The sequence below is a fragment of the Cervus canadensis genome, chromosome 4 (genome assembly GCF_019320065.1).
Source record: "Cervus canadensis isolate Bull #8, Minnesota chromosome 4, ASM1932006v1, whole genome shotgun sequence".
Taxonomy (NCBI): domain Eukaryota; kingdom Metazoa; phylum Chordata; class Mammalia; order Artiodactyla; family Cervidae; genus Cervus; species Cervus canadensis.
The window spans coordinates 14,005,985-14,025,081 of NC_057389.1; the positions used below are offsets into that span (position 1 = coordinate 14,005,985).

At 40.7% G+C, this 19,097-nt stretch overlaps 1 protein-coding gene across 1 annotated transcript in view; it reads right to left on the reverse strand.

Annotated features, from left to right (window-relative positions):
• The window catches only part of LOC122439506 (leucyl and cystinyl aminopeptidase), a 100,511-nt gene that overhangs the window by 47,970 nt on the left and 33,444 nt on the right, over positions 1–19,097 (reverse strand). Inside the window, exons 2-4 of the mRNA XM_043464586.1 lie at positions 10,617–11,457; positions 6,140–6,278; positions 4,485–4,616 (exon numbers count right to left, since the gene is read on the reverse strand). Coding sequence (XP_043320521.1) covers positions 4,485–4,616; positions 6,140–6,278; positions 10,617–11,457 — 1,112 coding nt within the window. The remainder of the gene's footprint in view (positions 1–4,484; positions 4,617–6,139; positions 6,279–10,616; positions 11,458–19,097) is intronic.

Below are 19,097 nucleotides of genomic sequence, written 5' to 3' on the forward strand. Positions count from 1 at the left end.
ACATGTGTCCCCATCCTGAACCCCCCTCCCACCTCCCTCCCCATCCCTCTGGGTCATCCCAGTGCACCAGCCCTGAGCGCCCTGTCTCATGCATCCAACCTGGACTGGCGATCTGTTTCACATATGATAATATACACGTTTCAATGCTATTCTCTCAAACCATCCCACCCTCGCCTTGTCCCACAGAGTCCAAAAGACTGTTCTATACATCAGTGTCTCTTTTGCTGTCTCGCATATAGGGTTATCGTTACCATCTTTCTAAATTCCATATATGTGTGTTAATATGCTATATTCGTGTTTTTCTTTCTGACTTACTTCACTCTGTATAATAGGCTCCAGTTTCATCCACCTCATTAGAACTGCCCCAAAAGCGTTCTTTTTAATAGCTGAGTAATATTCCATTGTGTATATGTACCACATCTTTCTTACCCATTCTCTGACAGTGGACATCTAAGGTGCTTCCATGTCCTGGCTATTATAAACAGTACTGCAATGAACATTGGGGTATATATGTCTCTTTCAATTCTGGTTTCCTTGGTGTGTATGCCCAGCAGTGGGACAACTGGGTCATAAGGCAGTTCTGTTTCCAGTTTTTTAAGGAATCTCCACACTGTTCTCCATAGCGGGTGCACTAGTTTGCATCCCCACCAACAGTATAAGAGGGTTCCCTTTTCTCCACACCCTCTCCAGCATTTATTGTTTGTAGACTTTTTGATAGCAGCCATTCTGATCAGCGTGACATGGTAGCTCATTGTGGTGTTGATTTGCATTTCTCTGATAATGAGCGATGTTGAACATTTTCTCATGTTTGTTAGCCATCTGTATGTCTTCTTTGGAGAAATGTCTGTCATCTGTTTTTGATGGCAGTCTTTCTAGCAGGTGTGAGGTGGTATCTCACTGGGGTTTTGATTTGCATTTTCCTTCCTATTAGTGATGCTGAGCACCTTTTCATGCATCTGTTGGTCATCTGTATGTCTTCTTTGGAAAACTCTGCTCATTTTTTAACCAGATCATTTGTATTTTTTCCACTGAGTTCTATGAGTTCCTTATATATTTTGAATATTACTCCCTTACCTGATATATTGAAAGTGTTGAAAGTGAAAGTCGCTCGGTCGTGTCTGACTTTTGTGACCCTACAGACTATACAGTCCATGGAATTCTCCAGGCCAGAATACTGGAGTGGGTAGCTGTTCCCTTCTTCAGGGGATCTTCCCAACCCAGGGGTTGAATCCAGGTCTCCGGTATTGCAGGTGGATTCTTTACCACCTGAGCCACTAGGAAAGCCCAAGAATAATGGGGTGGGTAGCCTATCCCTTTCTCCAGGGGATCTTCCCCACCCAGGAATAGAACTGGGGTCTCCTGTATTGCACGGATTCTTTACCAGCTGAGCAGATACATGCTATCTGATGTTTTCCTCCAATTCACAGGTTGCCTTTTTATTTTGCTGACTGTTTCTTTTGCAGTGAAGAAACTTTTCAGTTTAAGATATTCCCACTTGTTGATTTTGGCTTTTGTTGAACGTGCTTTGGTGTCATATACAAAAAAATTATTGCCAAGACCCATGTCATGGAGCATTTTCTCTGTTTTCTTCTAGGAGTTTTACACTTTCAGATCTACAGGTAAGTCTTTAATTCATTTCCAGTTCATTTTTGTGAGTGGTGAGAGATAAAGATTCACTTTCATTCTTCTGGCTGTGATGATCCAGTTTTCCCAGCACTATTTATTGAGGGGACTCCCATTTCCCCAGTGAGTATTTTTACTCTCTTGTCTAATATTAGTTGACCATATTTGCAGGAGTTTACTTTTGGCTTCTTGTTTCTCTTCTGTTGGTCTGTGTGTCTCATTTTATGCCAGTATCATACTCTTTTGAATACCATGCATAAGATTTTGGTTACTTTATTTTTGTAGTATATAGCTTGAAATCAGAAAGTGTGATACCTTTAAACTTTGTTCTTTTTTCTCAAAATTTCTCTAGCTATTTGAGGTCTCTGCAGTTCCAGAAAATTTTAGGATTTTTTCCTATTTCTGTGAAAAATTACATTGGAATTCTATTGCATTGAATCTACCGATTTTTAAAAAAATCATTTAGTAGAATTCACCAGAGAAACTGATTCGATCCTGGACTTTTCTTTGTTGGGATGTTTTTGATTATTAATTCAATCTCTCTTTACTAATCTATTGATTTTTTTTTAATGTCTTCATGATTTAGTCTTAGTAGACTATATATTCCTAGGAATGTGTCCATTTTTCCTAGATTATCCAATTTCTTGGCCTATAATTTTTCACAGTAGATTCTTATGATCCATTGTATTTCTCTATCAAGTGTAATGTCTCCTTTTCATTTCTGATTATGAAGCTTGTTTTTATTAGTTAGTCGAGCTAAAAGTTTGTCAATTTCATTTATTTTTCTAAAATCCAACTCTCAGTTTCACCTTTTCTCCTCTTTTTCTGGTATCTATTTCATTTATCTGCTCTGATCTTTATTTCCTTCCTTCTGCTAACTTTGGGCTTAGACTGTTATTCTTTTTTCTAGTTTCTTAAAGTGCAAAGTTAGGTTATTTATTTGAGATTTTTCTTTTTACTTGGTGAAGGCACTTATCAATCTAAATTCCTCTATTAGAATTGCTTTTGATACATACCATATAATACATATACCACCACATTACACTATTAGAGCATTCTGAATTTTACCATTTAATTACCTTTTCCAGTGTGTTCCACATTTTCATGTTTTCATGTTACTAAGTAGTGTCCATTCAATTCAGCTGGAAGCGCTCCTTTCAGCAGTTCTTGTAAGGCAGGTTAGTGGTGAGGGGCTCTCTCTGCCTTTTTTCCATATGGAAAAGTCTTTCTCACTCCACATTTCTGAAGGATAACTTTGCTGGACAGAGTATTTTTGGTTGGCAGTTTTTTTTCCTTCCCTTTCCTTTTTCAGAGGTTTTTGGTATGCTACAAGCACCACTGACTTGGATATCCAAATTTCTCTCCAGATTTGGTAAATTTTCAACAATTATTTTTTTATGTAACTTTCTGCCCACTGCTTGTTATGTTCTCCTTCTGAAACTCCAGTAATTCACAAATTGTTTCTTCTGATGGTTTCCCACAAATCATGCAGGCTTTCTTCACTCTTTTTCCTTTGTTCTGACCAGATAATAGAAAACTCCCTGTCTTCTAACTCACAAACTCTTTTTCTTGCTTGATCCATTCTGCTGTTGATGCTCAGTATTGCAATTTTCATTTCATTCATTGTATTTTTCATTGTATTTTTTTTAACGATTTCAATGTCTTTGTTAAACTTCTCATTTTGTTCATGTATTGTTTTTTGATTTAATCAAATTGCCTTTTTACTATTTTCCTGTAGTTCATAGTTTCCTTGGAATAGCTATTCTGAAGTCTTTATTGAGTAAATGGCAGATTTCCACATCTTTGGTATCGGTTACTGGAAGATTACTGTGATCCTTTGGTGGTACTGTGTTTCCTTAAATTGTCGCATTACTGTCTTCACATCTGAAATAGCAGTCACCTTCTCTGGTCTTTACTAATTGTTCTCTCCAATGCATCTGAACTCATATGCTTTGCTCCAAAAGTGTACTAGAACTTTTCTGCTAGAAATCTGGACTCCCACAAAGTCTCTATTATCCAAGCATGATTGTCTAAGACAGTGTTTTACCGAGCTCCCAGACCACAGCCAAAGGGACTACAGTAATAGTGTGGGCCACAACGGGGTCCACAGCCAGGACTGAGGTCTGTATGCTGAGACCTAATGCATGAGAGGGCAAGGCTCCTCCCAGGTTTTTAGGAAGAGAGTGCTGGACCCCACGTCTTCCACAAGGGCATTTTTGTCCACAGATAGATGCCCAATTGTTGTTCCTGGGGCGGGGGTGGAGGGGAGCAGACAGGGATGAATGAGGGACATCTTACCAAGCCAATATGTGTGTGTCTGTCACTCCGTCGTGTCCGATTCTTTGCAATCCCATAGACTGTAACAGGCCAGGCTCTTCTGTCCATGGACTCTTCCAGGCAAGAATACTGGAGAGGGTAGCCATTCCCTTCTCCAGGAGACCCTCCCGACCCAGTGATCAAACCCAGGTTTTCCACACTGCAGGCAATTCTTTACCATCTGAGCCACCAGGAAAGTCCCTACCCAGCCACAATGCTGTCACTTATCTTAAATCTAAATAGTCACATAAAACTAGTGACCACCATACCACCATACTGGACAGCACAGTTCTAGAGGCTTTATTGCCTTTGTATATTGCCTTACTGAAATTCTCTTAACAAAGTAAAATTCAAAGGGACTTAAAAATCATTGATTTTTTAGGTATTCAAATAGTAAATAACAATTAAGTAAAAGTAACAGTTCTGGTATAAAATGTCAGAGTGGTGAATCAAAATCTTGTTTTTCTTCATAAAGCAGTTGCCAGATATCATGAAAGGGCTCCTCTCAACCTCTTATAAACAGGTGTTTAAGACGACATACATACCAGGGTTCCATTTACATCCTGACTCAGGTTCTTCATCTCCCCCACAATGAAGGCAACCAGGTAAGTGCTCATCTTCACACTCTCATAAAACTCATCCTGAACAAGTCCATCTTCCATCACGATTGATGACTTCTACAAGCAAAGGGGAAAATGCCAGTTCTGTAACTATGGGAATATGTGACAGCAACATACAAACTGGGCAACTGAAAATTCAGATAGGAAGTAAGTAGTGAAGATGCTGGCCTATTTTAATTTCCCAGCACAAGTTCCTAAACAGCAGGGATCTCAGCCTCAGTCTCCTCTGCCATCCTTCATCTCGAGGACAGACTGAGTACAGTAAGACCCTTAAGAAGCTCTTAGTTTCAAACAATGACTTTAAATAAATGTAAGTTAGAGACAGTAACAGTGGCTCTGTCTCCCCTTTAAAACACCACCAAAGACAAAAATCCTTCCTTATGATCTGAGAATACCCCATTCTACTGCTACAAAAATAAGACATTCACACAAGGAGGAGCTACAGCTGGTTAACCCCTCCAAATGACATGAAATGGCTTCATAAAGGACTGTGCTGATGGCCACAAGAAGGCTACGGGATCATAGGTGAGGAGTCACTAGAGAAGGCTGCAGTAGACACAAGATGAGGGAACGTGTGCAGCCTTGCAGGATTTTCCAGCCATGAATTTAAAATGTTTTAGGTTCCTAGGTAAGTAAGTACTCAATCTCTCTTAAAGAAAGATTAAAGTGAAGAGTTAAGGTGAGGAGTAGAGCTGCTGAAGTGACATCCTCGTTGAAGGACAGACCATGTCCTCTTCTGGACTCAAGGGCTGACTCTACAATCAGTTAGATGTTGCTGCTCCTCCCCGCCCCCAGCCACGGGGGTTCTGAGAAGCTCCAACGTGGCTGCATACAGCTCTCGGGTATACCAAGCGTTAGCTGCTCAGTCAAGTCTGATTCGTTGCGACCCCATGGACTGTAGCCCACCAGGCTTCTCTGTCCATGGGATTTCCCAGGCAAGAATACTGAAGCGGGTTGCCACTCCCTTCTCCAGGGGATCCTCCAGACCCAGGGCTTGAACCCAGGTCTCCTGCATTGCAGTCAGATTCTTGCCACCTGAGCCACCAGGTAACAAAAGGACCCTCTGAGTTCTGTTCAGTGTAAAGACAATTCTGCCTGGTTTCACTCCCACTACCTCCCATGCGGAGCTCACAGACGAGAAAGACATCCATGTTCTTGTTGTTAAACCTCCACGTCACAATATCAACTTTTTCAATAACCAGTAAAACATCAAGGTCAATCGTGATTCAACACTTATCAAATATCACAGTTTAGAATAGCAAATTCACCATGTCTCCAAAATATCATTGTTTCTTTAGTAGTAGTTCATAGTATTAATATTTACAGAACTTTAGTATATAGCACACACTTCACATTTCCCGCCCATGCATCCCAGTCTTTCTCCTCCCTCAAGTGCTTCTCAGGCTGACTTCACAACTGATTCCAATACATATTTTACTTTTATTAAAGCATTTTAAGAAAGAGTAAGAAGGAATATGATTTTAATCATTCTCAGTGGGACGGCAAAGAAGCATCCAAGTATTCATAATAAAGAAAGAGATCCACTCAAAAAATTTTACATTCAAGGAACAGAACAGTACCTTAGGCATATTTGATAAAGCAGTGTATTGCTCATCTCTTTTGATCCTGATGACAAATGTGGCTTTAAATGCTGGTTCATCAAAACAAGGAAAAGCAGATCTTGCTGCCAAGGGTTCAAACTGAGTTGCCGCAAAGTACCTAAAACGAATGCAAATCCATCCAACAGTTATTGAGCACCTACTATTCAAGGCACCTTGCCAAGTTCTAGGGATACTAAGATAAATATCATACAAGTCCAGGCATTAAAGGATTTGCAATCAACTGGGAGAGGCAGAGGTTATATAATAGACGGAAAGTTCTCAGGCTGTAAATCATGTCCTAATGGTGAGAACAAAGTAGTGGAGACAAGGGTAGGAATTCTGCCTAGTGGTAGAGACACTGTAGGAAAACTGTTGAAGAAATATGAAGAGGGCCTTTAAAAATGAGGAGTGTTTGCAAAGGGAGAGAGGGAAGAGGGTATAGTCTAGAAAGAGCAGAAAGCACAAGGAAGGACAGAGCAGTGCATGTTGGGGACTGGGGGTGGATGTCCGATGTGGCTGGAGATGAAGCCACAGAGGAAGGTGACAGCTGGCCACTGAGGTCTTAAAAAGGTTTCTGAGCAAAGAACAGCATGAGAGATGTTCATCCATCGCCCTTATTCATCTGTACACACTATGACTACATAACACTAAACTTCAAACTCACAATCTGCACTAGAACAAAGACTGAAAAAAACTAGGCGTCTGACAGTATGCTGGTGTTTTTTACTCGCTTCAGAAGTGAATCAAAATTTTTCTTCCCCCTCCTACAACACAGCTACAACACTTGAGAATTTAACTGTAAGTCCTCTACTAAAGGTTGGTGGAAAAGTATAAATAGATGAGAAATGGAGATTTTTAATTTAGCAGAAGAATAAAGTAGATCTGCATTTGGGAAATCATCCAAACATGGCCCTAGAGCAATCAGCACAAATGTGGTGCTGGTGTGCACAAATCAATATAATCAATATAGTCAATATGGTACTTAGACAACCACCACTTTGGAGACGATGGCCTTGCTTCCTTAGGGCTTAGTTTCTACTGATACTTTTAAAAGGCAAGAGGAAAAGAGTGTAAGATTTAAAGGCAGAAGACCCAGACTCTGCAACTTACCAGCCATATGACTTAAGCAAATCAGTGACTTACATCCCATATCCTTATTTGTTAAACCAGGATTGAGGTAGGAACCCTTACCAAACATTTAGGGGTGTTGATTCTATTTTAATATTCTATTTTGATACATAATAACAACCACATTTATGCCATAAAGTCCTACACAGATGTCTGTTATAAATACTAGACAGTCATAACTCTTCCTTCATGCCCAAATAACTATTTCTTCTTAGAGCAAACTGCAAGAATGATGGCAATCAACGTATATGAAACAATTGCAACATGTTTCTAATATTCTCTCTCTCCACTCAACTCCCAAATTCTTACCCAGTTAACAGAAGGTTTTGGAAGAGGGCCACAAGAGACCAGGGGATAAAGTTTGATGACATTTGTACTACTCATATGAGAGTCTACTTGAACCATCATTTTGGATTAAAAACTGGATTATAATGTTCTGAGACCAAAAAGAGCTTAAAAGAGATGTTAAAGGAGATGCAATAACAACTCTCTTACATAGAAGTCCCTTTGAGAAGGCTGCTGGTTGATGATACTTACAATCTAAGCTGAATACCGCAAAGCTTGTTCTTTCATCAGTGACTGCATTTGCTGTCAGAAACACTAGCTGCAGTTTGAGCACCACCTCCAGCAGCACTGAAGACAGTTATGAATTAGCTGAGGGTCAGGTAAAAGAATTCTAAGCACTGGTGATAACAATGGGTAAAGAGGTGTGAATGGGTGAAGAAAGAGGCAGTGTACCACAGTGGTTAAGAATATGTGGTCTTTGATGACTGGATTCGAATTCCCCTCTGCTACTTGCTAGTCAAAAGATGCTGAATGAGTTCTTTCATGTGCCTCTGCTTCCTCATCTGAAAAGTGAATAAAATATAATTTTTACCCCTTCATGAGTTTGACAGGATAAAAAACTAAACATAGAGCATGCTTGCACCAGTTTCTAGCACTTCAGTTCTCAAGTAAATATGGGCTGCCACTATCAGTGGAATTCAGGAAAGTGCACATGAAGTTCGTGAAGGCAGGTGAAGGCTGTGAGAAAAAGCAAAAAATACCAACACTCCCAGATCTAGAAAGAAATTGAACTAAGTCATCTTGAAAATGAGGAACTGCTGAAGGATCGTAAACCAAAGACCAACATGGTCAGGTCTGTGCTTCTAGAACTAGTCTGGCAGCCCATGTGGAAGACGAGGGAAAGAGAAGAGGAGGGCTGTGGCTGGATTAGAGGTCAGAGGTCTGGTTAAGAAGATGGTCCAAGAGTTCAAGAAAATGACACTGGGAGACGGAAGGACAAAGAAATGAAACACATCCCCACCCTAAGTTTCTTTCCTAGTTTGTCTAGTATCAGTTTGTTCTCTAGAACCTTAAGTCTATTGTCAACAACTTGCAGATTTAACTGCAAGGTCACTGACCATCTCCACCTCACAGGTGACACAGGTCAAGTTCCTCTACCACAAGCAGTGTCAGGACATTCGACATCTACACACACTTTGATTTTCCAATCGATAAGGAATATATTCCTTAGTTACTTTGTTTTGAATGATAGTTTTCAGATCCCTTGAAAGATATACATAATCTTCGAAACTTTTATCTTGCATCAATATATACAATTAGGTGGGGTATTCATTTTATTGAACCAGGTAAGTAAATAAATTTATATATGTTTTCTGTAAGAGCAAGAGTTTGAGAAAATACTCTGTTTCTTAATTGTAAGAATCTGTCTTCCATTTCTCTAGCATTTTTCACCACTCAATCCAGCCAATAGCAAGAGTCAACAAGTGACGATACCCAAAACCACCACTCTTCCAGTTACATACAGGCAGGCCCAAGAGAACCCAATGGCAATAATCTGAATGGAAGAGATGACTAGGGGTTTATTCAAAGATTTGTCGCATACTAAGAACACTGTTTCTATATATCCTATAATGCCTAGAGGATGCTGGAGATTACAAAAGGAGAAGTAAAGCCAAGAAGCCCCCAAACTACCACTGCAATTTAAATTTGCTTTTCATGTCAGATCTCATGGTGAGAGCCAGTAGGCCATTTATTTTTAAAACATTAAGGGGAAAGAGAAAAATTACTTATCTGAATAGGAGTACAGATTTTGCTTATCTCTTTCTCTATTTAAGAAGGATCAAAACATTTTAGATTTAAAATATTCATCTATTCTTCTCAACATATCAACATACATTAGCCAAAATGGCCAGCATCAGTAATTCACTGGTTTGCAAAGGAATAGGAGAGAATGCGCCAAAGCATTAGGCAGATCTGACAAGGAATTTGGACATGTAAGAGAACTGACATTATTGCTACTGAAGACTAACCTGTATGCACCTGTGCACTGCATTCTTCCAGAAATTCAAGCTATATCTATGAATACTAAGGTTAAACAACAGAATGCTGTGGTTGTTCAGTCTCCCAGTCATGTCTGACTCTTTGTGACCCCATGGACTGCAGCATGCCAAAGAACAAAATATGTGGTCTAAATGGGGAGTCTAGGAATTTTATGTTTTAAGTCCCTTTTTTAAAATTAAAATCTCTCTAAAATTTCTTTTTTAAAATTTTCATCAGAAATCCAAAAGAGCAGCACTAAAAAAAATTAATAAACCAGCAAAAATTAAAGATGCTAAAAATTATATATATATATAAATATATGTAAGTTTACAGCACTTCTTCATGCTTCCTTTCTCTATCTCGGTAAGCACCTCCTACAAGTTCCATATAATAGCAAAATAAGTCTTAAGGGATAATCCATATTCTTCACTCTGCTTCACACAGAGACCTTATAAGGGGACAGAAACTAGATTCATAAGAAATGAAAAGCTCAAGATAATGTAAGTTCTTGTAATTGAGAATGTAACTGATATAATCTTTATCCATTTCCTTCCATCAGCTGGCCCCTACCTCCACCATGACATATGACATATATGTCATGATATATGCTCAGGGCTTTTACTGATAGAAAGAGGAGGAGGAGGAGTAGTGATAGTTGCTCAGTTGTGTCTGACTCTTTATGACCCCATGGACTATAACTCACCAGGCTCCTCTGTCCATGGGATTCTCCAGGCAAGAATACTGGAGTGGGTTGCCATTCCCTTCTCCAGACAACCTTCCCGACCCAGGGATCAAACCCGGGTCTCCTGCATTGCAGGCAGATTCTTTACCATCTGAGCTATAGTATATGCTTTCAAATCACCATTCTATTATTTTGCACCTAATCTTTTAAAAATAATAATAATAATAATTGCAGTCGATGTTGCTGATGTGGACAAAGAGACCCATATTGCAGAAGTCATCAGAGAGCAAAGAAGCAGAATCACTGAAGAGGGCTACGTACTTTTTCTCAGTACTTTCATCTGTGTAGGAGATGCCATAGAACCCATAGTAAGAACTAGATATGTTTGCCGAATACTCGATCTTCAAGGTATAGTTGTGGCCTTCAAGCAGGGCCTCGGGGGCAACAATGGCGATTTGTTCATGCAGTGGGTACTCCAGGACGTCAACTTCTTTTTCCTGGCTTGAAACTGCAGTCATAAAGGTCACTCTGGAAATGTTGTGGCCTGTGCTGTGAAGAATGATGTTCCACGTGGCCTGAAGGGCCTGGAGCAAAATCGTCACAGAACCCCTGAATGTCATCGAGGTGAGGTTTGGGTGGAGGTTCAGTTCATAGCGCACTGGCATGATGGCAGTGGGCAGCCTGATTTGGGCCCACGGAAACAACTTTCCATTCGTTGCGATTGGCTGAATCAGTTCCATGGATCGGTTTTTTTTATGGCAGCCTTCTTTGGTAAAGGTACACCTGGGCAGGAGGTAAATCACCATGATTACAGAAACAGCAACTAGGATGATCAAAGCACAGACCGCCATGGTCCTGGCAGAGGGCATGGAGCAAGGCCCATCCGCGTTCTGCCGGTAGCCGGCCGCGCTGTTTCGGAGGCCCGAGCTCCTGTTCATGAAGGACATGCCCAGCAGCTTTGCAGACGACTCATAGTCCTCTTCATCCTCATCCAGCTCATGCTCGCCAAGACCCCGAACCAGCAGTCGTGAACCCCGGGGCTCGTATTCCACCTCATCAGGCTCCAGAGGATGTAAACAGGGCTCTTTGGCTAAATCCACCACATCTGGTTCTTCCTCAAACATGCTGTTTTCAATCATATTCCTGGGGAGCTGAAGCCGATCTGGGAAAAAAAAAAAACACACATAAGGACCAGGCACAGAGTTAGGGGAGATAGGGCATGATAAAATGTCTACTAGCAAGACCACATTTAATCTAAGGATTTTTTTTTTTAATCACTAAGACTTATTTCTACTTCAGAGCTACTGAATTAGATGACGCTTATAATATTCTGGTATCATCCATTAAAAACTCAATTATAGGTAACAGCATATCACAGTAATGGAATAAGAAAGCTAAATACACGGGCTAGTATCCCAAAAAAAAAAAAAAAAGGCAGCTGAGATTAAATACTGATTTCCTTAATACACTCCTGCCCAACAACCTGGGCCCCTGTCCTGAGGGAACAGGGAAGCCTGGCGTGCTGCCGTCCACGGGGTCACAAAGAGTCAGACTCGACTTAGCGACTGAACGACAACAATAAGTTGACAACAGTAAGTTGCTCAACAATAAGTTGAGCATCTCTGGTCCGAGCCTTCTTCATGGTCATCCCGGCGTGTGCTCTGGCCATCCCAGACTGCTCACTAATCTGAGACAAGCCAGGCGGCTCTTCTGTTTCATCCTCCAGGTCTGTTTTCCTCTCAGGTCCCTTTGTCGGCAATGTCATCATGTCCCCCACCCCACTCCACCTAGTGAACACCTGTTATTCCACAACTCATCTTAACTTGCTTCAGTGTAAATCAAGAAAAAGTTATTTTCTTGGTTTTCCCCTTTCTCTTTATTACCTTTCAAAAATACATTTTCATTTCATCTTGCTCCTTTCACTTTTGGGGGGGCATAAAGACCCCCGTGAGGTCGCCTTTTCCTATCTCCTCTCCATCCCCGAATTTATAAAAGCTATGCTACTTTTAGTCAAGGCTATGGTTTTTTCAGTAGTCATGTATGGATGTGAGAGTTGGACTATAAAGAAAGCTGAGCACCAAAGAATCGATGCTTTTGAACTGTGGTGTTGGAGAAGACTCTTGAGAGTCCCTTGGACTGCAAGGAGATCCAACCAGTCCATCCTAAAGGATATCAGTCCTGGGTGTTCACTGGAAGGACTGACATTGAAGCTGAAACTCCAATACTTTGTTCACTTTATGAAGAGCTGACTCACTGGAAAAAGACCCTTATGCTGGGAAAGGTTGAAGGCAAGAGAAAAAGGGGATGACAGAGGATGAGATGGTTGGATGGCATCACCGACTCAATGGACATGAGTTTGAGTAAACTCCGGGAGCTGGTGATGGACAGGGAGGCCTGGCGTGCTGCAGTCCATGGGGTCACAAAGAGTCAGACACGACTGAGCGACTGAACTGACTGACTGATGCTACTTTTATAGTTTTCTTTGAATAAAACTTTTAATCACTTTCTAGGTATATGGGTTCAGCAATCTGCCATCCACCCATCTCATATGAATGATCTAGAAATGGAAAAAATGGTGACAGTTATAACATTCTGCTTTGGGAATTTAATCTCCTAAATATCCTTCAGTGTTCCAACTTCTTGTTGACATAATTATGTTTTGTTTTGATAGCTGATTGTGTTTGAGACTCACGGACTTCATTAACAGAGCAAATATAGATATAATGGAACTCAAAAACTTTTCTGTAAAACTTTTAATAAAATCTCAGTGGTTAGAAATTTTCTGTGGTAGTTTTTTTTTTTAATTTAATTAATTATTTCAATTGGAGGATAGTTACCTTACAATATTGTGGTGGCTTTTGCCATACATTGACATGAATCAGCCATGGGTGAACATGTGTCCTCCTATCCTGAACCCCACTCCCACCTCCTGTGGTCAGTTTAAGTACCTGGTACAGTGGTGCAGATCAGTAGCTTCATTTGCTTTTTCATTAAAAGGCCATTCTGACTTTTTTACCTCCTCTGGGCCGATTATGTTCTCTTAGGCATTTGCCCATGTGTTCTCTCAGACCTGACGTAGACAACCATGGGGTCTGAGCAGTACAGTTTAATTTAATAAATGTCTAAACCAACTGTAGGTGTAATCTCAGCTTAATAATTTAGAGCATTCCCATACCCGAATCCACCCCCTGAGAACTCTGTCTTTGTGTCTTTGATTCCTCAGCCACGCCCTGTTTAAAGCCAAGGGGTATCCTGCAGACTGACCGTTTTAGCATCTCCTGTCTGCGCTTCATTAACTTCCAATCTTTTGACTGGGGCTTAGTCAGATCCCTGCCAACATCCAGATAGCTTACTTTAATTATTTATCATCCAATCAGATTAATACGTATGTGGAATTTTAAACTTTCAGAAATAGAACACATCAACTCTTCTGCTATACTTTTACTGCATACTAGAAGCAAACTTTTGTATGCATGTACAATCATATCAAGTTAAATATATCAAACCAAGGAAAAATAGTTTTATTACAGGTAGCCCATGAAGACTGTACTTCCGAGTCTATTTAAGAAATCTTGCTTTGGGTTCTTAAGTGAGTACACTTTGATCTCAGCATTAAAATTTGAGTGTAACACATGACTACCCCTTGCTCTAAAGGGATCTTTTTTTTTTTTTTTGTATTTAAAGAAGGGATCCTAAAGAAACAGGAAATTTTCTAAAACTTCTTAAATCCACATATACAAGCTATCTATAAGCCCAAAGCACAGAAGGTCCTAGTTGAACTATTTCGGTTTCAAACAACATAGGCCCACATGGTTATGATCTAAGAAAACGGAAGACATTTCTTTTCATCAGATACGTGAACTGGTGCTCCTTGATGTTGTCTGTGGACCGGCACCAATCTGCAAACTGTTATCCATCTGTGATAGGCTACATGAAGAATATTGATATTTTAAAACTTTTTCAGCAGATTGACAGTAATGTCATATTTAACAAATTCAGTAATTAAAAAATGGAGCTTATATTTTGTTTTTCAATTTTCCAATGATTCATTTTTTATATGATACAAAATTTCCACAACAGATTAAAAATTAAAAACCACAAAACACAAGGAACCTTGGTTCTCCAGCTCAGGTAACATAAGAAGCAATGGGCTGGATTATCAGCATTACGGGCAACTCAGGAGGATACAAAGTTAACAACTAGGACAGAAGCAGTGGAAGTGAAAAGAGGGAAAGATGGATGACGAGTCATGTTAAAGAGTGAGAATACACAGGAACTGATGCTCTGTTGGGCTGGATGATGGAGACAGAAGGATGATGGAGCTAGGCCTGTAGGATGGAGACAGAAGGATGATGGAGCTAGGCCTGGAGGATGGAGACAGAAGGATGATGGAGCTAGGCCTGTAGGATGGAGACAGAAGGATGATGGAGCTAGGCCTGGAGGATGGAGACAGAAGGAAGTTTAAGTCAACTGCTTGTGCACATTCTGGCTTGGATAATGAAGAGGGAATGCCAGTCACTGAGATGAGAATACAGTGGTTTTGTGAGGGCCGGGGGGCGGGGCGGGAGCAGCGAGAATGGAATTATGAGATGGCATCTGGTTTGGGACACGACACCCCTATCTGACAGAGAGCCAGGTGCAGCTGTCTGAGTAATAGCGTATTATAGCAGTACACGGGCTTCCCAGGTGGCTCAGTGGGAAAGCACCCACCTGCCAACACAGGAGGCGCGGGGGTTTCGATCCCTGGTCGGGGAAGATCCCCTGGAGGAGGAAATGGCAACTCACTCCAGTATTCTTGCCTGGAGAATCCCATGGAGGACAGAGGAACCTGGTGGGCTGCAGTCCAGAGGGTCGCAGAGTCAGACACAACTGAGCACATACGCATGCAAAGCATTGAGAGCCTCACTTTGAGACAGAGCTTCAAATCCTGGCTCTCCTGACTGCTTGATCTCAAAACAGGTTACCAAACATCCCTGTAAATATGGAGAAGGAAATGGCAACCCACTCCAGTATTCTTGCCTAGAGAATCCTGTGGATGGAGGAGCCTGGTGGGCTGCTGTCCATGGGGTCGCACAGAGTCGGACATGACTAAAGCGACTTCACATAGCAAATATGGAAAACAGTACCTACTTTGTAAGTCTGTTACAAGGGTTATGTTATGTGGGCCTGGACTCAAAAGAAGGATCTGGGTGGAAGACTCAGGTTTCAGAATTAGCTGTGTTTATTTAAGTGAGGATTAAAAGCATGCAGATAGATGAGACTACGGGAGGGGAGTAAGTGTCAGGGAGCGTCACCATTTAAGAGGGGCCGCAGAGGACAAGACTGTACCAGAGGCAGGAAAATCAGGGCAGCAGAAAGCAAAGGAAGAGTTTCATGAGGAAGGAAGTGGCTGGTGTTAGGTGCCGTAGGAAGGTCACGTACAATGACGCCAGAGGCCACTAGATCAGGCAACCCACGAACCAGTGACTTTTTACAAGGTGACTTCAGAGGAGCTGGGCAAGAGGAAGCCTGACGTCAGTGGCCCAAAGAAGGAAAAGCTAACAAAGCCAGGCAGTAAGTGCTGCAGGGAGTTCTTCTGAGGCACACAGCTGTGCACCAAGAAAAAAAACAGAGGGTCAAGCTAAAAGAAAATGTGGCATACAGAAGGTTCAGTCCATTTGCTTTTGTTTGTTGGCCTGTGTCTGAGGTGGAAATAACCTAAGTGTGTATTTGCACGTTATGTGCATTTTACCATAATGAAAAATAAAAAGCAAATGAAAACTTTTTTTAAAAAAAGAAATGGAGAGCAGATGGTTAATCCAGGGTTAAACAGGTAGGGAGGATGTGGTGAGAGACAAAGGGGAAAATACACAGAGTAAGTGATTAACCGAGGTGTTCAATTTAGAAAACAGGACAGAAAGCAAAGCTACGGCATACGACATGGTCAAGATCCAAATAAATCCCTTTAAATTGCTATCACATTTTCTGAGAAAATGAAGTTAAAAAGGACATATTTTCAAATCAACAAGCCAAAACAACTTTAAAAGAATAAACCTAATCTAAATTAAGGCTTCTTGGGCAGATACAAGAATAGGTATATTCAATTAGGTACTATAGCAACTTGCGATATTCAAACTAGGCCCTAACAATAAAGGATTATTCTTCTTCTGAGGCCCTTATGACATATTTAAATAGAGGGAGAAGCTCCACGTGTGAGACAGCATTTATATCTACTAGATCATTTCTAAATGGAAACCATTCAATTTCTGAAAAGATGCCTAATTATCAACTAAAGTGACTATTTCTCTAATGAGAGGTCCTTTTCTATCAAAAAGAGGTTTTATTTTAAAGAAGTTTAAGGTGAAAAAGAAAATAGATTAGAATTTATAACCAAAAAAGTGATTCTTCTACACAAGTCTAATCTGGCAAAACATTACCCAACCCCCTGACCACCCTCAAAGAAAACCTCTTCCTATTAACCACAAGGCCCACTTTAAGTCACGAGTTGAGATATATCATTATCTCACCATTGAAGGGCAGTCAACAGCACTGTACGTAAGTTTGGAAGAAGTTTTAAGTAGTCCCCTTTTCTGGTAACATCCTGTTTGCTCATACCGGCGAGGTATAAGCAGTGTCATAAAACACACGCAGAGTCCGACATGCATCCCTACTTTTACCACTAATAACAGCGCATTTTCACAAACTGCACTTAACTCTTCAGTTGACAGGCCCAAGGTCACAGCCCAGGATGCAGGGTCCAAGTCAGGTCATTCTCTCTTCCGTTCCCCTCACTCTCCTTGTCTCCCGTGAGAAGACAGAAGACAAGTGAATGGATAATTAGGGGCGGGAGGTGGGAAGATCAGAGAGAAATGGTTCAGTTCATGAGCCCCGTAAGCTCACTTTACCTATTTTGGTTCCAAGAGTGACTAAGATTTATTTTGCTCTTTCATGCTACCCTAAAGTTCACTTCAATGCATGTAAAAAGGCCGTGGGAGACTTCCACTTCCAGTATGACAGAGTAATTGGTCCCAGACCTTTCCTCCTCTCATAAACAACCAGACGAAATGATGCAACTACTTTCAGGTACCAGCTAAGAGAGGGGGCAAGAATGTGACCTCTGAGAGAAGGCCACATCTGCTTGGTTCTCTGCCTCGGGGCATTTTCCTGACTATAGTATAGTCAGCTGCAGTCCAAGCAGAGCAGGGCTGGGAGGCAGAGATAGGGTCCTGGGAAGGAGGGACTATACAGAGGGGGGACCACAGAAGTTTGTGTAAGGCTTTCCTGAGAGTCTGTAACCAATGCCGGACATGTAACCACACAGGGCTTACAAAAGAGTGGCTGTATTAAGGTTAACAGAAATACAAGAGGTCAACCAACTTCAGGGAAAGACTGGTAGTCTAACCCAGTCCAAACAAAGCAAACTCATTAACACCCTGGGCATGAAACAGTAGGAAGGCTTCGCTTTAGGAGTAAAAACATACCCCAAGATGAGGCCTGCTCTAGACACACGCTAACAAAGCCTAAAACTAAGCCCTAACAGAATCCACAGCAGAAACAGAATTTGGAGGATGAGTCTTGCTAAGGTAAATGGGCCTGAGGAAAAACCGTGAGACTTCTACAGATCAGCCCTGGCAAAATATAAAGCTAAGCCTATACAAGAAGATCAGTCAGCAACTAAACTGCCTACTAAAACAAAAATCAACACCCTACAAAGCCATTTTTTAAAAATACAGTATCTAAAGCGGGTAAAAAATTTAGATCAGCTATTATAAATATGTCTCAAAAAGTCAAGGACATTGTGTTTAAAAACAACAACAGAAAAGAATATATGAACAGATGGGAATCTCAGAAAAATCAAAACTAGAAAAAAGAACCAAATGGGAGGGGAAAAATGGAAATTCTAGGACTGAAAGGTTCAATAACTAAAATGAAAAAAGTCATTGAATAGACATTTTTTTCAACTTTTTATTTTGTATCAGTATATCCAATTAACAATGCTGTGATAGTTTAAGGGTGAGCAGCGAAGCAACTTGGCCATATGTATACATGTATCCAGTCTCCCCCAAACTCCCCTCCCATCCAGGCTGCATATAACATTGAGTGGAATTGCATGTGCTAGTCGGTTGTCCGTTTCAAATATAGGTCACTGAATAGACTTAATAGTGGATTTGAGATAGCAGAAGAGAGAGTCTATGAACTTGACAGATCACTGCCAATTACAAATTTGAGGAATAAAGGAAAAAAAAAAAAAGAGTTGCAGAAAAATGAACCCAGCATCAGACATTTGTAGGACAGTGTCAGTCTAACACATATGTACTGGGAGCCACAAAAGAAGACCATGAGAATAAAAGCAGAAAAGATATCTGAAGAAATAATTGTTAAAATTGTATAGTTTGTTGAAAACACTATTTTATCATATCCAAAGAGCTCATCCAACTCCCCAGACAATAAATACAAAGAAAATCATGTCTAGTTTAATCATGGTTGAACTGCTGAAAATCAAAGATAAAGAGGAAATCATTAAAAGGACCCCAAAACAATATGTTAAATACAGGAGAAAAATAATGCAAAGATCACTAACTTCTCATCACAACAATGGGGACCAGGAGATGACAGAACAACATTTTTAAAGGGCTAGAAGAAAAAAAAAAAAAATTCCATTCAGAATTCTCTATCCAGTGAAAAATCCTTCAAAAACAAGATAAACATATTTTCAAATAAAATGAAAGCTGACAAAGTTCTTCTCAAGCAGATGTGTACTACAAGAAATTACAAAAAATGGTTCTTCAGGATGGAGGGAAACAATATGATATGGGAATTCAG